This window comes from Arachis hypogaea, chromosome 15 (genome assembly GCF_003086295.3).
Source record: "Arachis hypogaea cultivar Tifrunner chromosome 15, arahy.Tifrunner.gnm2.J5K5, whole genome shotgun sequence".
Classification (NCBI taxonomy): Eukaryota; Viridiplantae; Streptophyta; class Magnoliopsida; order Fabales; family Fabaceae; genus Arachis; species Arachis hypogaea.
In genome coordinates, this window is record NC_092050.1 from 243,644 (window position 1) to 257,027 (window position 13,384).

Below are 13,384 nucleotides of genomic sequence, written 5' to 3' on the forward strand. Positions count from 1 at the left end.
CAAACCCTACCCTACCCTACCCATTGCCAGCCCTAGCTATGTATTTTAAATATTTTCTAATTTCATTATTTTGTCTTTTAAGATATTGTGTACCATAAAAAAATGAAAACATGTACTTTCACTAGAGTGTGTTACAGTTTACATTCTCAACCTTTATAATTTTGTCACGTGTATAATGCGTTCATATTTAAAATAATCTTTACAAATTAAGTATATTGGTTCAATTTGATTTATAACAGATTTACTGTTTGAGTTTCATTATAAACAAATAATCATTTCAAGTAAAATTTGTCATGCATTGGTGATGTGCCATGTGAATATGTGATAGTTCACTAGTGATACCAACCAGAGGGACAGATCCACTCCATAGTGTGTGGGGGCAAGCTCCCGTTACAATTTTAAATTTTATTGACTAATATATAATAATAATATTTATTTATCTTTCACTAAATTATAAAATTTAATTTTACAATAATTTTTTATTCAATTTTTTCTATTTGATAATCAATTTGAAAATTTTATATTAAAAGTTTATTATAATTATCAACTTTTAAATTTAAATAAGATTAATGTTCTTTCTTATAAATTGATTCGAAAGAATATTATCTATTCATTTATATTTCTTCTTTTAAAATCAGTTTTAATTTTTTCATAATAACTACATTAATTGAATGAACTTTTTCAACTATGAATATCATTAAGAGTTAATTGTATAAAAGTTAAGTTTTAAATGACTGTTTAACTACGTATACAAAAAAAAATATTTTAATTATATTGTCAAGGTTTTAAAATATGAAATATAAAAAATTAAATCTTAAATTATATGTTATTATTTAAATTACTATTTTAGTATTTTAATTTGTAATTAGATATTTTGAAACCTAATCATATTTTACAATAACAAAATATAATTATAACAATAATTATACTACGTATACATAAAATAATCACTTGTATAGAATAAATCTTAAAATATAAATTTTGAAATACAAAATACACATTAAAAATAAGTTAAATGATATATATACTTATACACAAGTTTATAGTAAATCACAAAAAAAATACACAAATTTATAGTAAATAATTTGATGGCTAATTTTTTATGTAAACATAATATTTTTATTATAAAAATTATTATCATATTATATATATTTTATCCCACTATCAAAATTTTCTAAATCCATTACTGATATCAACAAAACAAAAGGTTAATAAAAAGATTACTTTGACTAATATTTATGTCTTTAATAAATATTCTCACAACTACTTTAATCTTCGAATAAAATTATTTTTTCTATCGCTATTTATCCCTTGTGTTATACTTTGGATTTTAGTACTTTTCCCTTTATTCGAATTACATGAGTAAATAAAATCGAGAGAACTTATATAAGTCCATCATTATTCGCTCTAATCATTTTATCCTATAATGATAACAAACTCAGGATTTTATGTCAGCAGTTTAGCATTTTATAATCCAAAAATATTATATGTATATAAAAAATAAATTATTAAATTAATTATTATATATTTATGTATAAAAATATATATTATTTAACTCTTTTTAATCTATACTTATATTTTAATATATATTTTTTTAATTTTTTATGTACAAAATTATGTATAAACACGATTTTATTTTCTCTTGCTAGTTTCCCTTTTAACATGACGGGCAACTAAGTAATATTAGAATAAGGAAAGATATTTATATATAAATTATAATAGTTTTCTCTATCAGTAGTGATACACAAACTTCATACTTAGACGTGGTGTTGTTAATTAAAAAGTATTATAATATAGATTTGATTCTTTTACTTTGATCTACCCGCCGTAACCTTTGGGAGATCGATGGGGTAAGAGACAGTGTATTGACCATTGGGACCTAAAACGGACCTTTTTTCTTTCTTTAAAAAAAAAAAAAAAAAACTCGTTTTCTATTTACATATTATGTTATATACTCACAATGCAAAAATTATTTGAGACCTATCGTTATTGTTCTTTTTCAAGTTTTTCTCTTCGTGCTATAATCTTATCTAAGTTAAATTCAAACAAAAAAAATATTTTTCTTTTGGATTATGTTATTTGAACAACGAATAAAAAGTTACTTTCCCATTTAAACAATAAATTTACAGGAATTATGTAGAAATAATTTTTGAATTAGTCAATTTCAACCCTTTTTTATGTTTAAATTATTTTTTTAATTATTTACTTATTTTCTTACTTTTTCTCCAAAACTCTCTCTTTTATTTATGTTTATGGGGTGAATTGTAATTGTAGAAGGATATTTAATTTGTTTATTACCGTAAATTTTAGAAGATTAAAATTAATAGTATTTATATAATTTTTTAGAGTGTTTGAAAATGCTCTAGATGATTTCGAAACGTTTTAGAATGTCTTAGAAAGTCGCAGAATATCCTAGAAGGTTCTAGAAGACTCTGAAAAGTCATAGAGTATTCTAGAAAAGTGTAGATGTATATAGAAATATGAAGAGTAGTATGGAATAATTTATAAGTAGTTAGAAAGTTGTAGTAGGATAGATATTTATAATGAAAGTTTTGGATAATTAAATTATATTTAATCTTAAGTTCCTAACCATCAATTAAGGAGGTGGATGGCTATAAATAGAAGGTGATAATTAGTGTGAGTGAGTTATTTGTAACAAACACTTGAGTAATAAATTGTTCTTTTCATCAAAGCTTCTTTTCTCCTGGGTTCTCTTTGTTATTAGTTTTCCTACTAAATATTGAAGATTAGGCGGACTTGGTTTTAGATAAAGAAGTTGAGTAAGTTCGAGTGCCGATAAAGTAACATTAAAGTGTATTCAAGACCGTAATATATTACCGAAAATAGTTGTAATACAATTTGACTTAATATTTAGAAAAAAAAAAGTTATCCAATTTACTTGTACATAAAATATTCAGTTTGATTTGATTTAATTTTTTTCTTGAGACCAACTAAACCAATTATAATTGAATTGATCTGGTTCGGTTTTTAACTTAATTCAAAAAAATAATATGTCCTAGTCATATATAGTATACTAAAAATTATTTTATGTTGTTTTCAACTAATAATAATAAAAAAAATACCAACTACCAACACATGATAAATAACAAATTTAATTTCACAAAGTAATAAACTAAAATTATACAACACAATAATTAACAAAGATCTTGACACAAAAAAATTTAGCAAGTGTCAAAAGAAAAGAATAATATAATAATTGAAAATCTTAAAAGTTTAACACAAAAAAAGGTTTCTATTTATTTTTTTCAGCCAGACAGCCACACACACTGATTGTTCTAGCCATTCATTTGAAGGCCTTGAAGTTACAACATAATAACATACTTTAAATCAAAATATACAAAGTTACTTTAAATCTTGAAACGCCAAAACAATATACATAATTATTGAACGCCTTTTTTCTGGTACTAAATATTATAGTTATTAGAATTGAATTGATAATCAAAGCGGTCAAATTATTATTTATTAGTTTATTAATTTAATTGATAAGTTATTAATTGAACCGATAAAATTAATTTCACGTAAATAAAAAATATAAAATAGTTCAAAATCTAAAATTAAAATTTAAAAATATATATATCTTTACAAATATTTTAAAAATAATTAAGTTTCAACAAATTATAATAAACAAGTTATAATCTAATTATTGTTAAATAAGTATATAATATTATAATATTTTTTATAATAAAAATTTTTTAATTTTATTTTTATATTAAAACAAATTTTTTATTTTAATAACTAACTAATTAATTTATATTTGTTATATTATTATATATTATATGTATTTATTGAAAAATAATATTAATAATGATCATATAATCATAACAAAAGTAATTATATTATAATTAATAAAAATATTTGATATTTTCTATTTATACATATTTAATTATATTTATATTAATAATTATGAATAATAAAAAATATAATTAATTTAAATATAAATAAATATAAAATTAAAATAATATATAAAAAAAGTATTATATTTTTTTATATAATTAATAATTTAGCATTTTTTTTTCAAACAACTTCTTAAAACTCTACTTTATCAACTGAAGTTTGTAGATAAGGTCAAGAACTACTACAATAAATAATTTTTGGAATTTAGATCTTCTAAATTTTGAATTTTTAATTTAAAAGGTAAAGTGTAATCTTCTATCTTTGAATGATTTCTTTCTCATATTTATTATTGACCCTACTTATAAAATAAATAGTGAGAGATCATATTTTATTCTTTAAAATAAAATTTAAACTTTAAAAGATTCAAATTCTAACTTTTGTAGTGGAATTTAGATCTAATGTTTTCTTAAAAAACTTTTTACATTACGACAAGAAGCTAAGTTATTTCATATTACTAGTACCATACTACCATTTTTATGTGTATCACAAACATAGCTAGCTCTACATTAATTACATTTAGTTTTAGGATATATTGTGGATTACAAGTTGTATCTTTAGTAAATTACAAGTGATCTAATATATACTTGGTGTCATCAGCGATAATATAAACTTCTTCAAACAGCACGTCAACACAAATTTAGATTAGAACAATATCAAAACTATAATAGCATAAACTAAAACATCAAACCACAAATTAAAATTGAATAATTAAAAAACGGCAATAAAAAATTAGAGAATAAATTAATAATCACAACAAACATCAAGAATAAAAAACCATCAACCAAGAAAAAACATAAGAAAAGTGCAGAAAATATCTCAACCAAAAGTAAAGAACAAATTAAAACTCATAAATCAAAACAAAAAATCAAAATAAAAAATCAAAATCAAGATAAAAAAGATCAAAATCAACAATCCTAAACCTGAATAAAAAAATAGAACCAGAACAAAAAACATAATAAAAATCAGAATAAACACTATTTCGATTCACTCTTTGCATTTATTAAAAAAATAAAAAGTGCTTCCGTTTATGATATTAGGGTTACTCTTAAAATTAAGAATTGTTCAAAAAATATGTATAATAAAATAAATATATCCTAATTTAATTTTACGGACATTAAAAATAATTTTGAATCATTTGTAACACTAAACAAATACATTTTAATATTTTTAAGAATATAATTCTTAAAAATATATTTCTTAATCTGAAAACAAATGGCCACCTAGTATCTATAAACAGAAAAATATATGAACATTATTAAAAAAATAAAGAGTAAAGTATCATTTTTGTCTCTAACGTTTGGGGTAAATTCTATTTGTGTCCCTAACGTTTGTAAAAGTGATTTAATGTTATCCTATCATCAATTACACATCATGAACGCTTTGGTTTGAATTTTAAAAATCTCTTTTTGAAGTTAAAATACAAATGTCTCGAATAGAATCGATGATCCACTCCGAAAAATAGCTCATCAAAAGTTGAAACTAATTCCTACAACATCTACATAATTCACTTTTCTAGAGACATAATTGAATCTAAACACAAATAGTTGGTATAATATTAAAATCAAACACATTAAAGTGAGACATAATTGAGAATGAATACATACAAGTGTGAGAATAATTAAAAAATATAATATGATTTGTTAGTATAATTGATAGTAGAATAACATTAAATCACTTTTATAAATGTTAAAAATACAAATAGAACAATTTAAATGTTAGAGACACAAATAAAACTTATCCAAATATTAAAGATAAAAACGATACTTTATTAAAAAATAAAAGCAATATCATGATCTAGTCCGAAACACACTATAGACTAACAACCAATTAGCAATTAATGGTTGAAATAACATTTTTATTTTTGTCGGTCCAACACTTGCGAGATCCAAAGTCCAAAGACAAATACAGAGCCCTTTAAGTTGATAGGTGGCTTTCATCTGAGAAGCCAATACCAACATCAAAGGCCTTTCATTCCATCCCAATAAGGAAACAAATATCACAAGTACATTCCTCACACCAATTTTTATTTTTCCTTACTTAGCTAGATCTCAGATATTTTCATTTTTCTTTTTATACAAATTTCTGTGTAATTTAGTGTCCCACTCACACTAACCCACACTTTTTTACCCTTTTTAACATAAAACACGCCTCCCATAAATAGTCAATAAACCACTCAGCTTCAAGTCTTCACTCCTTTGCTTTCATTTGCCTTGTCCATTTTTAGGTCATTCTATATTTTTTTTTTGGTGAAAAGTTTATTACTTTCTTTAATTTCTCTTATCAAGATCGATGGCGAGGGAGAAGATTCAGATAAAGAAGATCGACAACGCCACGGCCAGGCAGGTCACTTTCTCCAAGCGACGGAGAGGTCTCTTCAAGAAAGCGGAGGAGCTCTCCGTTCTCTGCGACGCCGATGTTGCCCTCATCATCTTCTCTTCCACCGGCAAGCTCTTTGACTACTCCAGCTCAAGGTTTCTCTCTCCTCTCTCTCTCTCTTCGCTCTTAATATATTATTTTTAATCCGCATAAACAAAATTAACCATTAAATCATTCGTCTATATAAAATGTATGTTAAAACATAAAATTAAATAATACATATATTTAGTTATTTACACACAAATATATAATTTAGTAGTTAATTTTAATATATATATATATATATAATAATTTTTATTATTTTATATTTCAAATAAAATAATTTTTTTTACAATAGTATAATTAAAATTTTATATATATATATATTCGAAAATAAGAACACTCCAACTCGTTATCAGGTGAGTGTAGGAAAATGTTGCTTAACTAAATAAGTGAAAAATGATTGATGGTCTTTCTTTTGGCTGTAGAGCCTATATATACCATATTACTGTGTTTAAGCTAGCAACAATTACAAACATCTCATATTATAAAATCACTTATTCCAAAAACTTAAGCTAATTTATATTAGTGCAGTCTTGAACATCTCTAAATACAAGTTGGTAAATTATAGAATGTTTTGTTTTAATGGTGTTTATATAGAATTCAGATCAATTTTAATGTGTTTAAGATTGTTCAAGAAGTTCTTAAAAAGTCTTAGAAGGATCGTAATGTCCTAGAAGATTCTAGAAAAAAGTAGATGCGCTTAAAAGACTCTACAACTAGGTAAGAAGAATCTATAAGTGTGAGAGAAAAGTGGATATAGGCTAAATATTTGTGATGAAAATTTTGGATAGTTGATCTATAAATTGTGCATTTAGTTCATATAATGGTGTGATATCTATTATCTTGAATATGATTTTTTTTTTAAATGTTTCTAAAAACTTTTCATTATAAATTAGACTATTTTAAATCTATTTAAAAATTCACACTTTCTAGCTAACGGAAAAAAGAAAGCAGTACATAATCAAACGTGACCATCTGTGAGAAGAGATGGGAATTATTATTATTATTATTATTATTATTATTATTATTATTATTATTATTATTATTATTATTATTATTATTATTATTATTATTAAGCAACCTATATAAAGAAAAATGATTTTTATTTTTTGTTATTACTATTACTTTTACCTTAATTCTTTGATTTTAACGTGTCCCTCACTCCAAGATAAACGTCTTAACTACTTTTGACTACTCTATGATTCCGAACCTTTAACTAGCGTTTAGTGTCCATAAACATTGAACTTTTTGTCTGAGCAAATGTCACTAATCTAAATATATATAATTATAATGTCACGTATAGATAGAGCTAAGCTATCTCTATGTCAAGTATTGTCAACCCAACCTTTGATGATTATTGTTTTTAATTTGCTTTATGGAAATGGAAATTTAAAGCAGCTATATTAATATTTAATTATGTATTATATGTATATGCATGCATACATCACATGCATGCAATACATTCACTAATAATTGCCTACTTTGCTGTGCAATAATTATCCCTCGTCCTCTACCCTTAATAAGCTTTTCTTCCATCATAGATTTATGCTCCTAAAAAAACCAAAGTGACATAATATAATATTAAGGTATCCACTTTTGGAGAATTAATTTATTTATTAATTGGTTACACGGTGGCTTTTAAACCTAAGACCTCATGTTAGTAACTCATATCTTTATTTTTTCATGATTTAGTGGTTTAAAGCTTTCAAAACTTAGAAAGATTTAGGGTCCAAAGTAGTTAACGGTGTTTGTATGTTTACACCAAACAATCTGAAGTAAAGTAGATTAGCGATAGTGTTTTCCTTTACTTTGACAGAATACTTTAGAGGGTGTTTAATTTGCGTTGTTATTTTATATTTTTATTTTTAGTGTGTTCTATTTTTTAGATTTTGTAAAAGAAAAAGTGAAAACACGATGTGAAAATAGAAAACATGATGTTATTGTTTTCATTTTTTTTTCACAAAATCCAGAAAACAAGCAAATACTGGAAATAAAAATGAAAAATAAAAACGCAAACCAAACGTACTTTTAGTATCCTAATATCTCATTGCTTGAAAAAACGGATTAGTCTATTATCAAAACCTATTGCATTTGTATTGTTAGCTTCATGTTTGGTATTATATTCTTGTAATTAACTACAAAAATGATATATAGATACTAAAATTAGTTATCATGTATATAAATACATATATTGTTTAAGATATTTTTAATGTGTATTTTATATTCTACCATGTATTTTATATTAGTGATTGCTTTTAGTGTATTCCTAACTAGCATGGTTGATTGTTGTAATTAACTACAAAAATGCTATTGAAATACACAAAAAAATATATTAAAAATAAATTAAATAATATATGTATTTATACAAATATAAATAGTGACTATTAGCTGATTTTTTATGGACATATACTTTTTCACAATTCTACCTTGTTCCAAACTCCCATTTTTCACATTTTTCAAATTGAGGGATTTTATGAAATTTAAATTTAAACTATTTTCAACCATTTTCAACCATATTAGATATATATTATAATTAACTACCACAATCAGTCATAAATATATAATACACATTAAAATATAAAATACATATTAAAAATAAGGTAAACTAAATATGTATTTATATATATAAATATGGTGGCTGATCTTTGGTGTGCAATAGCATTTTTGAATTATTTTTTATTTCTAATAAATTCTTGTATTACATTTATTATTATTTAATTCTTTTATACTTAATATGTTAGTAAACAATAAAATTGTAAAAAGAATATAGTAAATGTCATGCATATTCTAAAGATTGTTTATTATATTGCTTAGAATCTAGTGGCTAGCCAAAAATCTAAGAATAATATATGGAGCTCTACTTTAACTGAATTAGTTCAACAAATTGGGTTATAATATACTAGACAAATTTTATATTAAAAAGTTAAAGATTATTCCAATCTCAAAAAGCAATACTCCATTCGTTTTTAAAATAAGGGTCGTTTTCACTAATACATTCAATGAACCCAAAAGGTAAAAGCTGACACTAGTTTTAAAATGGAGTGAGTATAATAATATAAGATCAGAGAATTTGTCTCAATTTGAGAGGATGAAACAACTCATGCACATAACCATATTTAATTTGTTCTTGCACAACGTAATATTCTGAGATCTATATGCAATATAATTGTAGCTATGAGGTTAGGGACTTGGGGTGGTGGAGACAAGAAAAGACTACAATGATTCCAATGGAATTTGTTGTCCATTACTTTGTTGCCTAAATCTTGAAAAGAATATCTACAAGTGTTTTTTTTTCTCCCTTTAATAGTTCTTTAAGCATCTTATAATTATATTATTATTGGTAAAGAGATAAACAATTCCTTCTTTTTATATTATTATTAGTGAACACTACTCGTGTTTAGGGTCCATACTATTTTTCGTTTGTTGAAATGATTAGGCTCCTCTTAATAATTAAAATAATCTTGACTTATTTATTTATATATATATCACTCTGAGAGAGATGTTTTAACTACATATTTTGTTTATTCATACCTGTTTCTAAATAATGAAAAGATGTGTGTGTTGGATAAAATCAATACAAATAACACATGTCAGTTAATTTAATTGGCCTGGGAAGCATACATTATGTGACTTTGATGCAATAAAAATGTTCTTATATATGAAGTATGAAGGAAATACTTGAAAGGCATCATTTGCACTCAAAGAATCTGGCAAAGATGGAACAACCCTCTCTTGAGTTGCAGGTTGGTGCACTTATATGTATATAATATGGTTATTAATTATTAATTTATCGTTACAAATCCTCCATTTAATTAATTAGTACTTGCAATAATGCAGCTAGTTGAAAACAGCAACTACACCAGACTTAGCAAAGAAGTTGCTGAGAAGAGCCATAAACTAAGGTCACTGGCTACAACTAACTCTCACAATTTTCATAGCTTTTTTTTTATTTTTTATTTTTATATTTGGTGTGTTGAAATGCGTTAGTGTTTAAAGGCAGCTGAGAGGAGAGGATCTTCAGGGATTAAATATAGAAGAATTACAACAATTGGAGAGGTCTCTTGAAACTGGATTAGGCCGTGTAATAGAGAAGAAGGTATATATATTTTAGGTGAAAACTCACATGCACCAGTTGTTTACATGTGAAGTTGTTAGTTGAAAACCGTTAGATAATTTAACATGTTTGACTAAATTGTTATCTAACAGTTTTTAACTATCAAATTTATATGAAGACAACTGCATGTGAGTCTTTATCTATATCAGTTATTAGCATTATCACTTATATATAACTGAATAATCTTTGTTCTTTAATTCAGGGAGAGAAGATTATGAGTGAGATCACTGACCTCCAAAGAAAGGTTGGAAAGAGTTATATTGGAGATATTCCATTGTTATTTGAGTATCCACTCATTGAGAATGATGTTTCATGAATATATGAGTATATATAGTTATCGTTTCATGCTTCTAAGTTCTAATTAAATAATAAGTTAAAGAAGTTGTTAAATTTCATTTTATTTCCTAATATTAACTTACAATAACTCTTATCCTTCAGGGAATGCAATTGGTGGAAGAAAACGAGCGACTAAGGCGTCAAGTATATATGTGATCCTATCTTTATTAATTATTTGTGTTATGTATTTATTTATTTACTAGTGATTATACTACGTGTACACCAAAATCAGCCACCAAATTCAGTCATCAGTACAAAATACATGATGGATACAAATACATGACTGATTTTGGTGTACGAATAACATTTTTGATTTACTTATAATTGTTTTGCATGCATGCATGCATTATCTATCTGAATCTAAATCATTACTCAGCATAAATATCATGATTTTAAAATTCCTTAAGGGTCAATTTGAATATTTATTCTATTTACTGAATTTATTGCATCTTCTAATGAAAATGTGTATATATATGTATGTGTTGTTGCATTGAATTAGGTGGTGGAGATTACTCATGGGAAAGGGCATCATGGTGGTGGTGAATCTGAGATCATAGTTGGGGAGGAAGGCCAGTCTTCAGAGTCTGTTACAAACGTTTGCAACTACTCCAATAATAATACTAACAACAATAATAATGATAGTTCAGAAATTTCACTCAAGTTGGGGTCAGTAGTTTACTACTTCATCACTTTACACTTTATTCATTCTCACATATATATTATTTAATATGAATAAGTATAATATTTGCTAACTTTTTTAATTATGAAATTATTTTTAAATTCTTATGTTTTGGAATATTTAAAGTTTAGAAACAGAATTTAGAGTTTACATTTTTAAAATTTAGGATAAATAATTTTAAAAAATTGATTAGTCGATAATGTAGAATAGGACACTGCATTATTCACTACGAATTTTTTTAACCACTGAATATTTTTTTCGTATTTATTGTATTACTTAAAAAAGAATAATAAAAAGTGGTGCAATATTGGAACGTTTATTATAACAATAGTGTATGAAATGTAGGAAAGGAGGACTTGATACAATTTTCGTTTTGATGAAAATTTTTCACAATTATTTGCAGGCTATCGTATTCTGGTTAAGGATCTGAGTTTCACTCTGGCAAAGATGAACAGAGATTAGATTATGGTCTAAAAATTTAATTTGCTAAAGTAATCTGGCTCTTGGTGGAGTGATAATGGTAATGTATAGGTATAATTGTAACGACTTGTACGTGGTTTTTTCATCATCCAGGAACTGATTTGAAAAGTAATTGAATGTTTCAATTTTCAAGTCACATTTTAACCTCTGCAATTAATTAATTAATTAATGTGGTACCATCGGCTCTCAAGGTAGAAGAAATAAAGGTCTGATATCTTTGCAGGATTTAATTTGGAATGAAGGCTTGTTACAATAATGGATTATGGCTAACGAATACAATATTGATTAATATTCATCAGTCACGGAGAATTCATATGTTAATATATATTTCTCATATTATGAAGAGATAGAGATGAACAAAAGTTTTCCTTCTTATTAATACATATTTTGCCTTCTTAAAGTGGATATGAATATGAATAATATCTCTATCTCTACTATATAATATATATAAAGCTATTAATATAACACTCAGATCACAAAATTAAATAAATCAATAACCTCCATATAAATAGCCAAACTAAGCAATCACAAACGAGCAAAAAAAAAAAAGGGAACACGAGCTATATATGTTCTCAAAAATTAAAATCTAACTGATGTGAGCTATTTATTTAAACTCAAATAGTCTAAGCGATTAGTTCAAACCAGGGTTAGAACAAGTTTTAACTTAATTTAATTCACGAAAATTGAATTTAGTTTACAATTTAATAAAAATTAAACTTTTTATGTGTATTAATATATATAATTATTAATTATAAATTTTTTATTTATGTCTTACATAAAAAATATAAATTGAATATATATATATATATATATATATATATATATAATTAAATCAGCTTATTATGAGTTATTGAACTGAATTTATTCAAATTCAAATTCAACTCATTTAATTTATAAGTACATCGTGTATTACTGCATCTCTACTCTTGAATCTGTGACTAACCCTAAACTCTATACCACCATCTAAATTGTAATAGTCTTTATTTGTGTTGGAAAACGGAGTTTTCTCGTACATCGCGTTCAGATCTAACTTCTAATATTGATTGAGTACAGCTGATATAAGGCCATAATTGGTTGCGGAATAAAAAAAAGATACCAAACTTATGCCTCCACCGGCGTCTCGGTACAAATTCCTTTTCGTCATCATCTTCAGAAGAACCACTATTGTTGCTATCCGCAACATGCTCCTCTTCGGATTCCTCACCATCCACATCCACGTCTTCTACTCGCAACATGTATCAATGGTTGTACAATAAGTGGGTCGTCCTGCACAAAATTCGAGTGGTCAAATCCATCGCCACCAACATCATCGACTTCCGCAAAAAGCTCCATAACTTGTTCCGCCATAATTTTCCTATAGATGTCAAATATGAGCTGCACATACTCGTCGCCATGGAAGCAACAAAACCGAAAAACTCAATTTTTCATCGGTTCTAACAATC

The 13,384-nt window shown here is 25.3% G+C and overlaps 1 protein-coding gene across 2 annotated transcripts; it reads left to right on the top strand.

Moving 5' to 3' along the window:
* The first annotated feature begins 5,758 nt into the window (after positions 1–5,758).
* Positions 5,759–12,118, top strand: LOC112747325 (MADS-box protein SVP-like). Of its 2 annotated transcripts, XM_025795288.3 has the most exons (9): positions 5,759–5,917; positions 6,201–6,386; positions 9,998–10,076; positions 10,171–10,235; positions 10,330–10,429; positions 10,650–10,691; positions 10,886–10,927; positions 11,283–11,449; positions 11,866–12,118. In XM_025795288.3, the coding sequence occupies exons 2-9, from the start codon at positions 6,205–6,207 to the stop codon at positions 11,882–11,884; spliced, it is 696 nt and encodes a 231-aa protein (XP_025651073.1). In that variant the 5' UTR covers positions 5,759–5,917; positions 6,201–6,204; the 3' UTR covers positions 11,885–12,118. The 2 variants fall into 2 exon arrangements, with proteins under 2 accessions (XP_025651073.1, XP_025651072.1); XM_025795287.3 differs by lacking the exon at positions 5,759–5,917 and having other exon boundaries at positions 5,926–6,386.
* Positions 12,119–13,384: the final 1,266 nt, after the last annotated feature.